We start from the raw sequence: 16,888 nt of genomic DNA on the forward strand, positions 1-16,888 counted from the left end.
ATATATATATATATATATATATATAAAAGATCAAGCATGAATTATACATGTCTGTCATAAATTATCTCTATTGTAATGTTTCATTGATCTTCGATTTGTAGCTGGTTTTGTTTTAAATTTTTAGTATAAAGTGGGAGGAGGTTCGAACTTTAGTCTAAATAGTTTTATTTCTTAGGAAATATTACTAGTGGCTACAAAATATATCGTATGAATTACTATGCATGAATGAATAAAACTAGAATGTATTAGATCATAGGCAAAAACTTGTGTGAGACGGTCTCACGGGTCGTATTTTATGAGACGGATTTTTTATTTGGGACATCCATGAAAAAGTATTACTTTTTATGCTAAGAACGTTGCTTTTTATTGTGAATATTGGTAGTGTTGACACGTCTCACAGATAAAGATTCGTGCACAAGAGACCTACTCTAGATCATAATAAAATTTATCAATAAAATATTACTTTTTATTGTTATTTTTTTTCCGATGAAAATATTTCTATTTCCATGGGAAGCAAACCAAACAAAGCCTTTCAGTATATGCTTAACGAATAGAATATTCGTAGAATAGGAGCATTATAAATATGAAAGATATATGTATTTTATTTTATAAATCTTGCGTATGACTTGGAAGCATTCTTCAGAAAAGTCAAAGCATGGCGCACTTTAATTTGTACGTGTTCAAAATTAATACAATGTTGTGTTATATTTTTTTAGTGTGCGTAAAAAAAAAAATTTGTGTTTATTTTACGGTAAATATCAAGATATTTATATAAATTATTTTATTGAATCCATATCAAATTCTTGTCAAGTTTTGATTATATATTTAATTTTATAGTATATATATTTAAAAAGAAAAGTTTAAATACTGAAACTGAACTTTATTCTAAAACTAGTATAAATTGATTATAAATCATACAATTTTAACTAAATTGATGTAACTAATGTAATCGTTTAAATGTATTTTATTTTTTCAATGAATTTATATTCAAATTTGATTTTTAAAAAGTTATTCGAAAAGGTTTGATAAAAAAAATATCACAAAAATGAATAAAATTAAATTGTTTCAAACACTTTCGGTATGCCTAAACATATATCTTAATAATTTTTTCTTATATATAGAAATCAGCTTGAAATACGTATGTTTTACTTAAATACCAATTATGTTATAATATTAAATTTTTTGTTTCTTAGAAAAAAAAAAATTTGAATCATTTTGTTATCTCTTCATGTTTGTTTATTCTCGTCATATTAGATAAATAAAATAATTAAAAATATATATAACTTATTTTCAAAATTGTTTCTCAAATTAAAATTCAATCTGCTGATTTTACATTATATATTGTATGATAATAAACATAGTATATAGAACATAATGTATTAAAAAAATTAGAAAAAATTATTCAAAAAAAACCCATGTAAGACAATCTCAATAGTCAATTTTCTGATAAATACATTCTATTTGGATCAACCATAAAAAAAATAGTACTTTTTATTCCAAAAATATTACTTTTAATTGTAAATATGTATATGATTGACTCATCTTACGAATAAATATTCATGATATCATCTCACAAGAGACCTACTAAAAAATGTTTTTCTATCCAAACATCATGTATAAGACAGAATAACATAAAAATCAACCAAATTATGAATTTCATCGATACATAAATCAGAATTTACATAAAATGAAGCACACTTAAGGACATAAATTATAAGTTTAAAGTTCTCATAACTAACTGATACGGAAATTATAATTACTATTAATAGTAGTCTTATGCAAACATTCTAATTATAAAAAATAAAAAAATGTATTGGTGAGAATGGAAGTTGTGGGACGGGAAAACAATTAATGGAAAAAATTAAAGGAGAACTAAGTGGAAGTTATGGAAGGGAAATAACCACAATTAATTGAGCAATTGATTTAAATTAAATTATTATTAATATGAAAGTACAACAATTGCAACCGGAGAACTAGAAGAAAATAGACGTGTGAATAGTAATTGCATAATTCATAATTGAAAATTCTTTCACTATCCATACTTTATAGATTATAGGTAGGGGTACCGTACCGAAAATTTCGATACATATAACTAGCATACCGATTATATCGAAATTGTACGATATACCGAGATTTCGGTATGCTATCGATATATACCGTTTTATACCGAAAAAACCTTACATTTTAAAATTTTTATAAATTTATTGTTTTAAAATATTATATATTTTAAAATTTTTGTATATTTTTTCGATATTTCGGCATATACCGAAATTTTCAAATTGCATACCGTTACCGTACCGAAAAATTCTGTATTATTACTGTACCGTACCGAAATCTTCGGTATACTCTCAGTTTTCATATTTATATAGATGTAGATCATTGACAATAAATTCATCTTCCTGTACATGACAATAAAGCTTCCCCTGTTATCGCCGCTAAACGCAGCTGCATCTGTTAGATTTCATGCAAGTCTACCCCGGCTGCATCGAAAAGGGCTTGAGCTTTGCCAAGATATGCCAAATCCTTAGAATATGAACAATTAAACAAATTAAATGGACGCGAAGAGAATTGTGATTGCTAGCTTTCCATTTAACTAATGCACCCTTCGACCAGAAGCCTGGTGCCAATCTGGACTTGAATCGAACACACATTTCACTCTTATTCTAGGAGTTGACACAGCCTTGGGTAAAGAGTACCCAAATATGCATAAATGTGAGTAATCAGTTGATACCCAGGCACATACACCTACAATCGACGGGTAGAGAACTTACAAATTCATGTATTATGAAGGTGTTTCTCAAGGAGGTCATTTTCTTTTCTAATAGCGTCAAGCTCTACTCGTAGTCTGTCCATGTTCAAACTTCTAGAATCATATATTGCAAGCTTGGTCTCATAATCAGCAATGTTTCTCCGGCTTCTGTCAATGGCGAGAATCTTTTCAGTTATCTGTTCAAAGGTCTCATGGATGCTTGCGAGAAGCATGTGAGCTTTTCGAGCAACAGCATCTTTCTTAGCTTCCCTGTTTATGACGGATTTCTTCTCAGTAAACGGGACAATATATCGTAGAAACAAAATCTTGCAAACTCTTCTAAACAAATACAAATGGACGAAAAGATAATTTCCAGTATTTTATGCTTGGTTAAGGAGGGAAAAAGACCACCATATCAAAATATTAGACCTCAAAATTGTTTCTTCCAAAACAGCAAAAGTTCGATTAAGGCGTTCCTGTAAGGTATTACTCTCCAACTGGAGCTCCCTGGTATCTTTCAGGATCAGCTGGATGTCAATGTCCTGTTTCCTGCTATTCTTTGTGATCTCATTTATCTGCTCTATGTAAGATCTTCTAGGAGCCAACTTGGGCTGTTTTCCAATATCGGATGAAAGCTTAACAATTTCATCCTCTCTATGAGAAGACATAAAACAAGTAAAATTAAAGACATAATAAGACAACTTAAGAAGTTATATGTCTCCAAAAACACCATGAACTCCAAGGATCTATGAGATGCTCGTCTAAAATGTAATGGCTCAAAGAAAAAAGGAATAAATTATCAAAACATGAGATTTTCAAGAATTTTCAAATTGTTTCAAATGTACTCAAGGAAGGCAGTTTTCCACATATATAAATAAATTAATAAATACACACACACACACACACACGTATAACTGGGCAAACAGAATTTCAACTTAACAAAGTTAATCTTGTCGTTATCTACACTTCCGAGCTTAGGAAATGGCCTGGGTTAATCACGCTTGGCTCGAATGCCAGGCAACAGTTGGTGTCACACTTTCAAATAAGAATTTTCGGAAATTTCAAGTGAAATATGCGAGGAAAAAATATATCAATAATTTAAGTCAACACTGTCATTATGCTAAGCTCCATACTTTCTTGGCAGAAGGTTAAATATTCCAACATATAGATAGCGGAAATCTAACATTTCATGTTAAAAGATTGCAAGCAATCAGAAAAATGCAGAAGAAAAATAGAAATAAACATTTGCCAGCTGATAGAAAGAAGCATGAATCAATTACAAATAAAAGGAAGCCATAACATTAATGCAGTTTTATTAATCTGGTTTTGTAAGAAACTTATTTTTTATATGTTGGAAATTTGAATTAAATTTAAAGTTTGAAAAAAAATTATGGCTCATGAACGTGGGAATGTCTTTTGGCTCTCCATATTCTTGAATTAGTTATGACTCATGATTATGGAAGTGTTTATTGAATTTCCATATTCTTGAGTTAATTGAAGACTTTTGGCTTTTCATATTCATGAGTTAATTGCTAGATTAATTGTTGAAGAATATTGGCTTTTCATATTCATGAGTTAATTGCAAGATTAATTGACTCAATTAATCTTAGCATAACTTTTTGTTTGCATTTTGAAACTTATAAATAGTGTGTTTATTTCTTCAATTCATACATAAAAAATATATTTTACAAACACACTCAAGATCTCATTCAAGCATTCTCTTGTATTTCATATAATTAGCTTTTCATTTGGCCCCCGTTATGTTTTGGTGATAAAATGAAGGTACGTTTTCAGTTCGCCGGCGTAGTTACTTCGTGCTAAGTTGCTGCATGGTTTTATCGTTGTATCATAGGAAACAGTTGTCAGTCCTGACTCGAAACACCTTCGGAGGGGAAGGAATATTTCGTACATACCTCAGTTTGATTTACTGGTTTCTTAATGTTTTACACACTCGATATTTATACTTCAAGTTGCACACTGCTTTTGTTTAGTGCTCTATCTGTATCTATACGATCCAGTTTTCATTTACTGCTCTATAATTATTGTTTTTATACTTCGAATTTTAGCATTTTGGCTAACATTATCAACACCCATACATTTTGTTACAATTATAAGGAAGAAGTCTTACAAAATCTCAGTTTGCCAGATAAATCCATACTACATTGACCTCTTTCTCTATGCTTATTGATTTTTTCATAATAATTTATCTTAGCTTTTCGATAGCACCAATTTCAACTTTAGAACTAGATACATTCATTAGCCTACACTGAATACCGCAACATTTTCATTGGAGCCTCCAGAAATTCATATTTAATGATTCTACTTTCACCAGCAATTGAATGCAATGTTTCCTTATCCTTGGGATCATATTCATGACAATCATGTTTCTAAGCACCCCAACATTTGGTACCACACAGTATTGTTTATTATAGCAGAAAATATCGTGCTAAACAAAGGTATAAACACGTAGCAATATAAAGTACAAAGATATTTTTTCCAATCAATACATATGGCTTATAAATAGTTACTTGTTATATGACTGAATACCTTCTTTTAATCTCAGCTTCGACGGCTTCAGTTTCTAATTTAATTCCTTTTATTCTTGTAAGTTTGCTATACACCTCGGGATACTGCGCATGGACAGACTGTTCAATATTTCTTTTCTTTTCCTGCAGAACATTTTCAATTGCATCCCTGCATGAATATCCAGAGTCATCCTCACAGTGAAATAAATTATGACACCGTAAGCTTAAAATTTCAGTCCTTAATGGGTTCAAACATTAAAATGAAAAACAAGAACCGAATGGAACGAAAACGAAAACGAAATGCAGAACTTTGTTTCTATTATACCATTCAGACTCCAGTTCCTCGAGCTTGCATCTTTTCTCTTGCACTTGGTCGTTGAGCTGGACAATGTAAGATTCCATACACTGGTTGTTATCAGATGCCATTATCCTTGCTGTTTTTATCAAGTCAATCTTCCCCTGATGATGCAGCAAATCAGAAGATTTTTCAGTGAACTGCTTCTTAAGTATAGATTATTTTTCCTGTAATAGATCATTATGTTTTTCCATACATAAAATGTTAACAAGACCACAAGACGGAAATAACTAGATGATATTCCTAGCAACAGAGTGACTAACACCTAAGATGGACATGTGACTAACTCTCGACACATTCGCTTATGACTGTTCATATGGGCTTAAAGAGGATATAAACGTCCAACAGTGGACTAACTACTCAGGACGGAGTTTTGAGTGCTCGACCAATTGCGCGGCTGGTCAGAACTCCTTAAGCTGCTGAATGCCTGAGCTAGTATTGTAACACGCATTAAATGAAGTTTAAGCCGACAATTTATCACCAATGACTCGGCCCGAGAGAGCCCAACTCATCAAGATAAATATCCATGGATCCCAACATATTAAGATGTACCATAAAAATCAAATCTAGCGAATAAAAAATAATCTCAAACATTCGTTAAGATACATTTCGATAAATACCAAAATATGGCACCAGAAATTCCAAATAATATTATTTGCATTTCACTTGTATCCTAGCCTTTCCTCCCAGATTTTCTAGTCCGTGGCTTGAGCTGAAGGTTCGTGTTTTTCAGGTTTTTGTTCGCCGTATGTCAACTGGGTTCTAGGGTATCAAAAAGAAACCAATCGGCTATGAGGGAATCACACAGTTTTCAAAAACATTAATCCTCTGCACTTAGATATACTAAAGGATAGTATTTAAAAGCTAGCATTCATCAATATTACCTGAGAAAAATCAAACTTCTTCCATAGTTTTGAACACCTCTTGATGAATATTGGCTGCAGTCCCAACTACCAGATTCACTACTCACCGCTTTGGAGATCTTGGTATTAGTCTAGACTATTCGATTTCACCGCCTTGGAGATCTTGGTATTACTCTAGATTATTCGATTGCAAAAGCATTACAGCCAAATCAGTGGACTCCCGTAATTGGGGAAAAGGTAATACTGTGATCCCTCGAATTCGTCCTACAATCCCAGCATTTAACGATAGATATAACAGAAAAGAAAATTTTTTTCAGTTATCGTTGGAGAAAAACAAGAACAAGTCAATATAATCTTACTAGGCTAATTTTAACATGTTATCTACCAGATATTTTGGTATGATTCAAAAATAATAATAATCTCAAAATTTATTTATAGGATTTGTTGACCCATTTTAAGAAGAACATAAATTCTCTTTGATACCCCTGTAAGAGCTTGGGTCATCATTGACCCGGGATATTAATTGGAAAGCTCAGAATAGAGGTCAGCTTCTCGGACACTTCTCCTCCNAATATTATATATTTTAAAATTTTTGTATATTTTTTCGATATTTCGGCATATACCGAAATTTTCAAATTGCATACCGTTACCGTACCGAAAAATTCTGTATTATTACTGTACCGTACCGAAATCTTCGGTATACTCTCAGTTTTCATATTTATATAGATGTAGATCATTGACAATAAATTCATCTTCCTGTACATGACAATAAAGCTTCCCCTGTTATCGCCGCTAAACGCAGCTGCATCTGTTAGATTTCATGCAAGTCTACCCCGGCTGCATCGAAAAGGGCTTGAGCTTTGCCAAGATATGCCAAATCCTTAGAATATGAACAATTAAACAAATTAAATGGACGCGAAGAGAATTGTGATTGCTAGCTTTCCATTTAACTAATGCACCCTTCGACCAGAAGCCTGGTGCCAATCTGGACTTGAATCGAACACACATTTCACTCTTATTCTAGGAGTTGACACAGCCTTGGGTAAAGAGTACCCAAATATGCATAAATGTGAGTAATCAGTTGATACCCAGGCACATACACCTACAATCGACGGGTAGAGAACTTACAAATTCATGTATTATGAAGGTGTTTCTCAAGGAGGTCATTTTCTTTTCTAATAGCGTCAAGCTCTACTCGTAGTCTGTCCATGTTCAAACTTCTAGAATCATATATTGCAAGCTTGGTCTCATAATCAGCAATGTTTCTCCGGCTTCTGTCAATGGCGAGAATCTTTTCAGTTATCTGTTCAAAGGTCTCATGGATGCTTGCGAGAAGCATGTGAGCTTTTCGAGCAACAGCATCTTTCTTAGCTTCCCTGTTTATGACGGATTTCTTCTCAGTAAACGGGACAATATATCGTAGAAACAAAATCTTGCAAACTCTTCTAAACAAATACAAATGGACGAAAAGATAATTTCCAGTATTTTATGCTTGGTTAAGGAGGGAAAAAGACCACCATATCAAAATATTAGACCTCAAAATTGTTTCTTCCAAAACAGCAAAAGTTCGATTAAGGCGTTCCTGTAAGGTATTACTCTCCAACTGGAGCTCCCTGGTATCTTTCAGGATCAGCTGGATGTCAATGTCCTGTTTCCTGCTATTCTTTGTGATCTCATTTATCTGCTCTATGTAAGATCTTCTAGGAGCCAACTTGGGCTGTTTTCCAATATCGGATGAAAGCTTAACAATTTCATCCTCTCTATGAGAAGACATAAAACAAGTAAAATTAAAGACATAATAAGACAACTTAAGAAGTTATATGTCTCCAAAAACACCATGAACTCCAAGGATCTATGAGATGCTCGTCTAAAATGTAATGGCTCAAAGAAAAAAGGAATAAATTATCAAAACATGAGATTTTCAAGAATTTTCAAATTGTTTCAAATGTACTCAAGGAAGGCAGTTTTCCACATATATAAATAAATTAATAAATACACACACACACACACACACGTATAACTGGGCAAACAGAATTTCAACTTAACAAAGTTAATCTTGTCGTTATCTACACTTCCGAGCTTAGGAAATGGCCTGGGTTAATCACGCTTGGCTCGAATGCCAGGCAACAGTTGGTGTCACACTTTCAAATAAGAATTTTCGGAAATTTCAAGTGAAATATGCGAGGAAAAAATATATCAATAATTTAAGTCAACACTGTCATTATGCTAAGCTCCATACTTTCTTGGCAGAAGGTTAAATATTCCAACATATAGATAGCGGAAATCTAACATTTCATGTTAAAAGATTGCAAGCAATCAGAAAAATGCAGAAGAAAAATAGAAATAAACATTTGCCAGCTGATAGAAAGAAGCATGAATCAATTACAAATAAAAGGAAGCCATAACATTAATGCAGTTTTATTAATCTGGTTTTGTAAGAAACTTATTTTTTATATGTTGGAAATTTGAATTAAATTTAAAGTTTGAAAAAAAATTATGGCTCATGAACGTGGGAATGTCTTTTGGCTCTCCATATTCTTGAATTAGTTATGACTCATGATTATGGAAGTGTTTATTGAATTTCCATATTCTTGAGTTAATTGAAGACTTTTGGCTTTTCATATTCATGAGTTAATTGCTAGATTAATTGTTGAAGAATATTGGCTTTTCATATTCATGAGTTAATTGCAAGATTAATTGACTCAATTAATCTTAGCATAACTTTTTGTTTGCATTTTGAAACTTATAAATAGTGTGTTTATTTCTTCAATTCATACATAAAAAATATATTTTACAAACACACTCAAGATCTCATTCAAGCATTCTCTTGTATTTCATATAATTAGCTTTTCATTTGGCCCCCGTTATGTTTTGGTGATAAAATGAAGGTACGTTTTCAGTTCGCCGGCGTAGTTACTTCGTGCTAAGTTGCTGCATGGTTTTATCGTTGTATCATAGGAAACAGTTGTCAGTCCTGACTCGAAACACCTTCGGAGGGGAAGGAATATTTCGTACATACCTCAGTTTGATTTACTGGTTTCTTAATGTTTTACACACTCGATATTTATACTTCAAGTTGCACACTGCTTTTGTTTAGTGCTCTATCTGTATCTATACGATCCAGTTTTCATTTACTGCTCTATAATTATTGTTTTTATACTTCGAATTTTAGCATTTTGGCTAACATTATCAACACCCATACATTTTGTTACAATTATAAGGAAGAAGTCTTACAAAATCTCAGTTTGCCAGATAAATCCATACTACATTGACCTCTTTCTCTATGCTTATTGATTTTTTCATAATAATTTATCTTAGCTTTTCGATAGCACCAATTTCAACTTTAGAACTAGATACATTCATTAGCCTACACTGAATACCGCAACATTTTCATTGGAGCCTCCAGAAATTCATATTTAATGATTCTACTTTCACCAGCAATTGAATGCAATGTTTCCTTATCCTTGGGATCATATTCATGACAATCATGTTTCTAAGCACCCCAACATTTGGTACCACACAGTATTGTTTATTATAGCAGAAAATATCGTGCTAAACAAAGGTATAAACACGTAGCAATATAAAGTACAAAGATATTTTTTCCAATCAATACATATGGCTTATAAATAGTTACTTGTTATATGACTGAATACCTTCTTTTAATCTCAGCTTCGACGGCTTCAGTTTCTAATTTAATTCCTTTTATTCTTGTAAGTTTGCTATACACCTCGGGATACTGCGCATGGACAGACTGTTCAATATTTCTTTTCTTTTCCTGCAGAACATTTTCAATTGCATCCCTGCATGAATATCCAGAGTCATCCTCACAGTGAAATAAATTATGACACCGTAAGCTTAAAATTTCAGTCCTTAATGGGTTCAAACATTAAAATGAAAAACAAGAACCGAATGGAACGAAAACGAAAACGAAATGCAGAACTTTGTTTCTATTATACCATTCAGACTCCAGTTCCTCGAGCTTGCATCTTTTCTCTTGCACTTGGTCGTTGAGCTGGACAATGTAAGATTCCATACACTGGTTGTTATCAGATGCCATTATCCTTGCTGTTTTTATCAAGTCAATCTTCCCCTGATGATGCAGCAAATCAGAAGATTTTTCAGTGAACTGCTTCTTAAGTATAGATTATTTTTCCTGTAATAGATCATTATGTTTTTCCATACATAAAATGTTAACAAGACCACAAGACGGAAATAACTAGATGATATTCCTAGCAACAGAGTGACTAACACCTAAGATGGACATGTGACTAACTCTCGACACATTCGCTTATGACTGTTCATATGGGCTTAAAGAGGATATAAACGTCCAACAGTGGACTAACTACTCAGGACGGAGTTTTGAGTGCTCGACCAATTGCGCGGCTGGTCAGAACTCCTTAAGCTGCTGAATGCCTGAGCTAGTATTGTAACACGCATTAAATGAAGTTTAAGCCGACAATTTATCACCAATGACTCGGCCCGAGAGAGCCCAACTCATCAAGATAAATATCCATGGATCCCAACATATTAAGATGTACCATAAAAATCAAATCTAGCGAATAAAAAATAATCTCAAACATTCGTTAAGATACATTTCGATAAATACCAAAATATGGCACCAGAAATTCCAAATAATATTATTTGCATTTCACTTGTATCCTAGCCTTTCCTCCCAGATTTTCTAGTCCGTGGCTTGAGCTGAAGGTTCGTGTTTTTCAGGTTTTTGTTCGCCGTATGTCAACTGGGTTCTAGGGTATCAAAAAGAAACCAATCGGCTATGAGGGAATCACACAGTTTTCAAAAACATTAATCCTCTGCACTTAGATATACTAAAGGATAGTATTTAAAAGCTAGCATTCATCAATATTACCTGAGAAAAATCAAACTTCTTCCATAGTTTTGAACACCTCTTGATGAATATTGGCTGCAGTCCCAACTACCAGATTCACTACTCACCGCTTTGGAGATCTTGGTATTAGTCTAGACTATTCGATTTCACCGCCTTGGAGATCTTGGTATTACTCTAGATTATTCGATTGCAAAAGCATTACAGCCAAATCAGTGGACTCCCGTAATTGGGGAAAAGGTAATACTGTGATCCCTCGAATTCGTCCTACAATCCCAGCATTTAACGATAGATATAACAGAAAAGAAAATTTTTTTCAGTTATCGTTGGAGAAAAACAAGAACAAGTCAATATAATCTTACTAGGCTAATTTTAACATGTTATCTACCAGATATTTTGGTATGATTCAAAAATAATAATAATCTCAAAATTTATTTATAGGATTTGTTGACCCATTTTAAGAAGAACATAAATTCTCTTTGATACCCCTGTAAGAGCTTGGGTCATCATTGACCCGGGATATTAATTGGAAAGCTCAGAATAGAGGTCAGCTTCTCGGACACTTCTCCTCCTCCCGAGCAGTTATCGTAGCCCGGGCTCTTATACATGCACCCGGGTAACCAACCGAGCCACCTCGAAAATTGAACCACACTCGAGTATGATTGATACAGGCTGTCTAATCTTTCAGAACCACTTGGGCTTGGAGTGTCCTCGAAGTCATCAGAAGCTAGGGTATGGGCAATCGACTTGCCATACTTAGTAGATGGCACTGGAATCAAGGTACCTACCTCATTTTCTACTATAAATAGCAGGTATCCTTCTCATTTACTGATTCTTAAATCCTTGAACTCTCCAAGCACTTACATATATTCTCTCATATATTTGCTTGGGTTCATATTCAACCTGCTGACTTAAGCATCGGAGTGGCCACGTCGGACATCCCTCCGGCGCCCATTCACGAGTTACTTTCTTGCTTGCAGGTGTTAATCTAAGCCATTATCTTCACTCAAATTCCCAAACATTACAAATTGTTGATTTGATCCATTGGAGCTCCTTACCCGGCTCATCCATTTCAGCGAGATCACATCATTGGCGCCGTCTGTGGGAAATATTGAGATCAAGGCGTTGATATGGCTAATACTAGAAGAACTAACCAGGACAATTCGCGGGCTCCTGGAGGGGGTGCGTATACTTCTGAACAAGGTGGTGTTCCTCCTAGGGGACCCAACCCTGTTACTCTGTCTCAGGAAGAATTGGCCAGACTTATAGCTGAAGCAGTCGAGAAAGCTCTGGCCAGGAGAGAAATTTCTCATCAAGCCACACTATCAGGAGGGGGCAGGAAAATGAGCAGGAGCAAGAGCAAGAGTTGAGGGAGGAGGAGGTGAGAGGAGAGGATGAGGAGTCTAGTGCTAGATCCAAATCACCTACCGTGGCTGAGGAGCTGTTGGAACTAAGACAGAAAATGAAACTTCTAGAAGGGCAGTTGGAGAGCCGTAGTGTTTCTCGGGCGATTACTAAGGGTTGCCCGTTTGCTGATATCATTGTCCGGGAACCTCTTCCCGAGAACTTCAAATCCGCCAAAGTAAAAGATTACGATGGCAATGCGGATCCTGAAGAGCACCTAGCCAGGTTTGGAAACATGGCCATGTTACACTGCTACACAGATCGAATCAAGTGTAAAGTGTTCCTCACCACTTTGATGGACTCAGCTCAAAGGTGGTTTGAAGGACTGGCCCCTCAGAGTATTAATTCATTTAAAGACTTTCAGAAGGTGTTCCTACACCACTTCAGTAGTAGCAAGAAATACAAGAAGACTGTTTTTAGTCTTTTCGAAGTTAAGCAGAGCCCGGATGAAAGTTTGAGAGCTTATATCAAAAGATTTAATAGAGTGGCTTTGGATGTACCTACCTGCGCTATTGAAACAAAAACTACGGCATTCACCCAAGGCTTGAGGGAGGGTGAATTTTTTAAGTCAATGACCAAAAAAGCGCCCGGGGATTTCGAGGACTTATTATCTCGGGCAGAGAAATACATCAACATGGAGGAAGCCCAGAAGCAGAAGAGGGAAGCCGTAAGGAAAGAAAGAGGAGACCGGGTAGTTAGGCCCGAGGAAAAGGGACATAGAAGGAATAATCCAGGACACTTCTCTCACCATGTGCCTCTTAAGATCGCCCGGGACAGAGAGGTCCAGGAGTGCAGTAGGGATCTAGCCCCGGACCATCAATTATCCCGGCCTGAGAAAAGAGGATTTTGTACTCTCCATAAGGTGTGTTATCACAACACCGAGGATTGCAAAACATTGAAGGGAAACTATTCTTCCCCTTCCGCCCCGGAGCAAAGTCAAGCCAATAAGAGGCCAAGATTGCCATGGACATCTCCACAGCCAGGGTCCAGCGCTCGGGGAGGAGGTATGAGGAATGTACCGAGAGGAGAGCCCGGGAGGAGAAGAGAGCCCGAGCTTCAGGCAAAAAAGAATTCACCCCCTGCTACGGGGTTGATAAAAATGATATCAGGAGGCTCTACTGATGGAGACTCCAATCGGGCAAAGAAGTTGAGGAATAGGAGGGAGTGTATGGAAGTAGAGGGAATGAGGAGGAGCGAGGCAGTCATCAGTTTTGGCCCAGAAGATGCCTTGGTTATCCAAGCCCGGGTGGCAAATTATGACATTCTGAGAGTCTTTGTTGACTCGGGCAGTTCTGTAAATGTAATTTTTAGAGATGCCTTTGTGCAGATGGACTTGCAGGGGTATCATTTGGAAGCCGTGGAAACTGCCCTCTTTGGCTTTGCTGGCCATGTGGTTTACCCGGAAGGGGAGATTGTCTTACCACTAACCCTGGGCTCCCAGGATCTCAAGAAAACAGTGATGACTTCTTTCACCGTGGTGGACTCCCCATCATCTTATAACATCATACTAGGGAGGCCGGCCATGAATGGGTTGAGGGCTGTGGTATCTACCTACCATCAAAAGATAAAGTTTCCTGTGATAGCCCGGGTAGGAGAAGTCCGAGGAGACCAGCCCTCTTCCCGAAAATGCTATGTGGAATCAGTCCGGGCGGATCATAACAAATCCAAGAAGGAAAGGAAGAAAGCTAGAATGGATGAAGTTGGAGGAAGAGTGGTGGAGAAAGGAGAGGTGCATTTTGTCGCAGAGGAAGAGCAGGAGATGATAGAAGTCGGACCAGGCCAACAAATCCGGGTGGCTCAGGACCTCAGTGGATCCACCCGAGTTAGTTTGATTAACTGTTTAAAAGCTAATATTCATGTGTTTGCCTGGTCTCAACAGGAGTTGACGGGGATCTCTCCCCTGATATCGGAGCACCAACTGAATATTCTCCCGGGATCTCACCCGATAAACAAAAGAAAAGACACTTTGGTCCTGAAAAGGACAGAGTTATTGATGAGCAAGTAAAAGAGCTTCTGAAGGCTGGCCACATTCGGGAAATTCAATTCCCTACATGGCTCTCGAATATGGTATTAGTGCCCAAATCTACCGGGAAGTGGCGCATGTGTGTAGACTTCCGCGATCTTAATAAAGCTTGTCCCAAGGATCATTATCCTCTGCCCCGTATTGATCAATTGGTGGATTCCATCTCGGGCTTCGAATTGCTGAGTTTCATGGACGCATATCAGGGGCATCATCAAATCCCCTTGGCCAAGAGTGATCAGGATAAAACCAGCTTCATCACCTCGGGAGGTACATTCTGTTATATTGTAATGCCTTTCGGCTTAAAGAATGCAGGAGCTACTTACCAGCGTCTGATGAACAAAGTCTTCGAGAAGCAACTGGGACGAAACGTAGAAGTTTATGTGGATGATATCCTGGGCAAGACCCGGGAGGTTGCCAGCTTTATTGATGATCTAGAAGAAACATTTGCCACTCTCGTATATTACGGAATCAAGCTTAACCCAGCCAAGTGCATTTTTGGCGTAAAGAGTGGTAAATTCTTGGGATTCATAGTGACGGATCGGGGGATTGAGGTGAATCAGGAGAAAGTCAAATCCGTGCTGTGCATGTCATCTCCTCGATCTGTCAAAGAGGTACAAAAGCTGACCGGGAGGATTGCTTCCCTCTCTCGATTTATTTCCCGATCAGCACACATGAGTTATCCTTTCTTTCAAGTCTTGAGGAAGGCCCAGCAATTTGGATGGAATGATAAATGTGAACAGGCCTTCCAGGATTTGAAGATTCATCTTGCTAAACTCCCGATGTTGGTAAAGCCTGAGCCCGGGGAAAAATTGTTTGTTTATCTCTCCACTACAGAGTATACTGTCAGTTCAGTATTAATAAAAGAAGAAGGTTCTGACCAAAAGCCTGTATATTATGTCAGTCATGCTCTGAGAGGCCCCGAGCTCCGGTACAACGAAGTAGAAAAAATTGACCTGGCCTTGGTTGTGACCGCCCGGAAGCTGCGACCATACTTCTTGTCTCATCAAATCATAGTACTCACCAATAGCCCTTTGGGGAGAATAATGACTCACTCAGAGGTGGCTGGGCGGATGATTAAGTGGGTGGTGGAATTAGTGGAATATGATATTGAGTACAAACCCCGGATGGCCATCAAAGCACAACTTTTGTCAGATTTTTTATCCGAGATGGCCCAGCCCGATGAAGAAGAAGTATGGAGAGTGTTCGTGGATGGGGCATCTAGCCTTGCGGGGTGTGGAGTAGGTGTTGTGATAATATCTCCCACAGGAGAGAGGATTAAATTAGCAGTAAGAATTGATTCCCGAGTAACTTATAACGAGGCCGAGTATGAAGCTGTCCTCGCTGGTATCCGAGCAGCACAGGAGATCGGGGTTTCCCGGGTTATCCTTTATTCTGATTCACAACTGATCACTCAACAGATAAAGGGTGTTTATTAGGCCAACGATGACAGGATGCTAAAATACTTACAGCTCATAAAAAACCAGGCAAAGACCTTTGTGGATTGGGGTATTGAACAAATACCCCAGAAGGAGAATAGAGAGGCGGATGCTCTGGCAAAAATGGCTGCTTCTTTATTTGAGGTCAGCACCCGGGAAGTGTTACATGTTTCTCGTTTAATCCTCTCTACAGATGAAGAGGCGTTACCAGAACTAGAAGACTCCTGGATGACATCCTTGATCAAATTCATTACAGCAGGAGAACTACCAGAAGACAAAATCCAGGCTCAGAAAATCAAGAGACAAGCTCCCAGGTTTGTTCTCTTGAATAATGTCTTGTACAGAAGATCATTCCAGGGACCTTTATTACAATGCTTATCTGAGGGAGAAGTGGATTATGTCCTCCGGGAAATTCAGGAAGGGTGTTGTGCTGAGCATCTCGGAGGAACAGCTTTGACCCGGAAGACGATGCTCACCGGGTTCTGGAAGCCAACTCTTAGCCAAGATTCTGCTCGAGTGGTCCAGGCTTGTGAAGGATTTCAACATCATTCAAACTTTCAGCACAGCCCTGCCACTCCTATGAAGCCTATCTGGGCACCTTGCCCTTTTGATAAATGGAAATAGATATTGTGAGCCCTTTCCCGACTGCCTGGGCTCAGAAGAAATTCCTACTGGTGGCTGTGGATT

General features: G+C 37.0%; 2 protein-coding genes across 19 annotated transcripts; both read right to left on the reverse strand.

Moving 5' to 3' along the window:
* Positions 1 to 2,352: 2,352 nt before the first annotated feature.
* On the reverse strand, positions 2,353 to 6,843 carry LOC140976813 (uncharacterized). Of its 10 annotated transcripts, none has more exons than XM_073441148.1 (7): positions 6,514 to 6,843; positions 5,939 to 6,391; positions 5,600 to 5,733; positions 5,297 to 5,443; positions 3,179 to 3,403; positions 2,772 to 3,019; positions 2,353 to 2,523 (listed from the first exon to the last, which is right to left on the reverse strand). In XM_073441148.1, the coding sequence occupies exons 3-6, from the start codon at positions 5,698 to 5,700 to the stop codon at positions 2,776 to 2,778; spliced, it is 717 nt and encodes a 238-aa protein (XP_073297249.1). In that variant the 5' UTR covers positions 5,701 to 5,733; positions 5,939 to 6,391; positions 6,514 to 6,843; the 3' UTR covers positions 2,353 to 2,523; positions 2,772 to 2,775. The 10 variants fall into 10 exon arrangements, with proteins under 10 accessions (XP_073297249.1, XP_073297248.1, XP_073297244.1 ...); XM_073441147.1 differs by having other exon boundaries at positions 2,353 to 2,680; XM_073441143.1 differs by having other exon boundaries at positions 2,353 to 3,019; positions 5,939 to 6,056; positions 6,250 to 6,391; positions 6,514 to 6,842.
* Positions 6,844 to 7,201: 358 nt separating this feature from the next.
* On the reverse strand, positions 7,202 to 11,700 carry LOC140976815 (uncharacterized). 9 transcript variants are annotated; one of them, XM_073441157.1, is made up of 7 exons: positions 11,363 to 11,699; positions 10,788 to 11,240; positions 10,449 to 10,582; positions 10,146 to 10,292; positions 8,010 to 8,252; positions 7,621 to 7,868; positions 7,202 to 7,372 (listed from the first exon to the last, which is right to left on the reverse strand). In XM_073441157.1, exons 3-6 carry the CDS (start codon positions 10,547 to 10,549, stop codon positions 7,625 to 7,627), a joined length of 735 nt encoding a protein of 244 aa, XP_073297258.1. In that variant the 5' UTR covers positions 10,550 to 10,582; positions 10,788 to 11,240; positions 11,363 to 11,699; the 3' UTR covers positions 7,202 to 7,372; positions 7,621 to 7,624. The 9 variants fall into 9 exon arrangements, with proteins under 9 accessions (XP_073297258.1, XP_073297256.1, XP_073297254.1 ...); XM_073441155.1 differs by having other exon boundaries at positions 7,202 to 7,529; XM_073441153.1 differs by having other exon boundaries at positions 7,202 to 7,868; positions 10,788 to 10,905; positions 11,099 to 11,240; positions 11,363 to 11,698.
* Positions 11,701 to 16,888: the final 5,188 nt, after the last annotated feature.

This window comes from Primulina huaijiensis, chromosome 5 (genome assembly GCF_012295235.1).
Source record: "Primulina huaijiensis isolate GDHJ02 chromosome 5, ASM1229523v2, whole genome shotgun sequence".
Taxonomy (NCBI): domain Eukaryota; kingdom Viridiplantae; phylum Streptophyta; class Magnoliopsida; order Lamiales; family Gesneriaceae; genus Primulina; species Primulina huaijiensis.

Bases quoted from the DNA above. Each gene is read 5' to 3' on its own strand.
- LOC140976813 (XM_073441148.1), bottom strand. From the start codon at position 5,700: ATGGCATCTGATAACAACCAGTGTATGGAATCTTACATTGTCCAGCTC. The intron at 3,404-5,296 runs GTATTCAGTCAT...GTCTTCTCATAG, and splicing joins GAAGCTGAGATTAAAAGAAG to AGAGGATGAAATTGTTAAGC. The intron at 3,020-3,178 runs GTCTAATATTTT...CGTCATAAACAG, and splicing joins TTGGAAGAAACAATTTTGAG to GGAAGCTAAGAAAGATGCTG.
- LOC140976815 (XM_073441157.1), bottom strand. From the start codon at position 10,549: ATGGCATCTGATAACAACCAGTGTATGGAATCTTACATTGTCCAGCTC. The intron at 10,293-10,448 runs GTATAATAGAAA...ATATTCATGCAG, and splicing joins GAGGAACTGGAGTCTGAATG to GGATGCAATTGAAAATGTTC. The intron at 8,253-10,145 runs GTATTCAGTCAT...GTCTTCTCATAG, and splicing joins GAAGCTGAGATTAAAAGAAG to AGAGGATGAAATTGTTAAGC.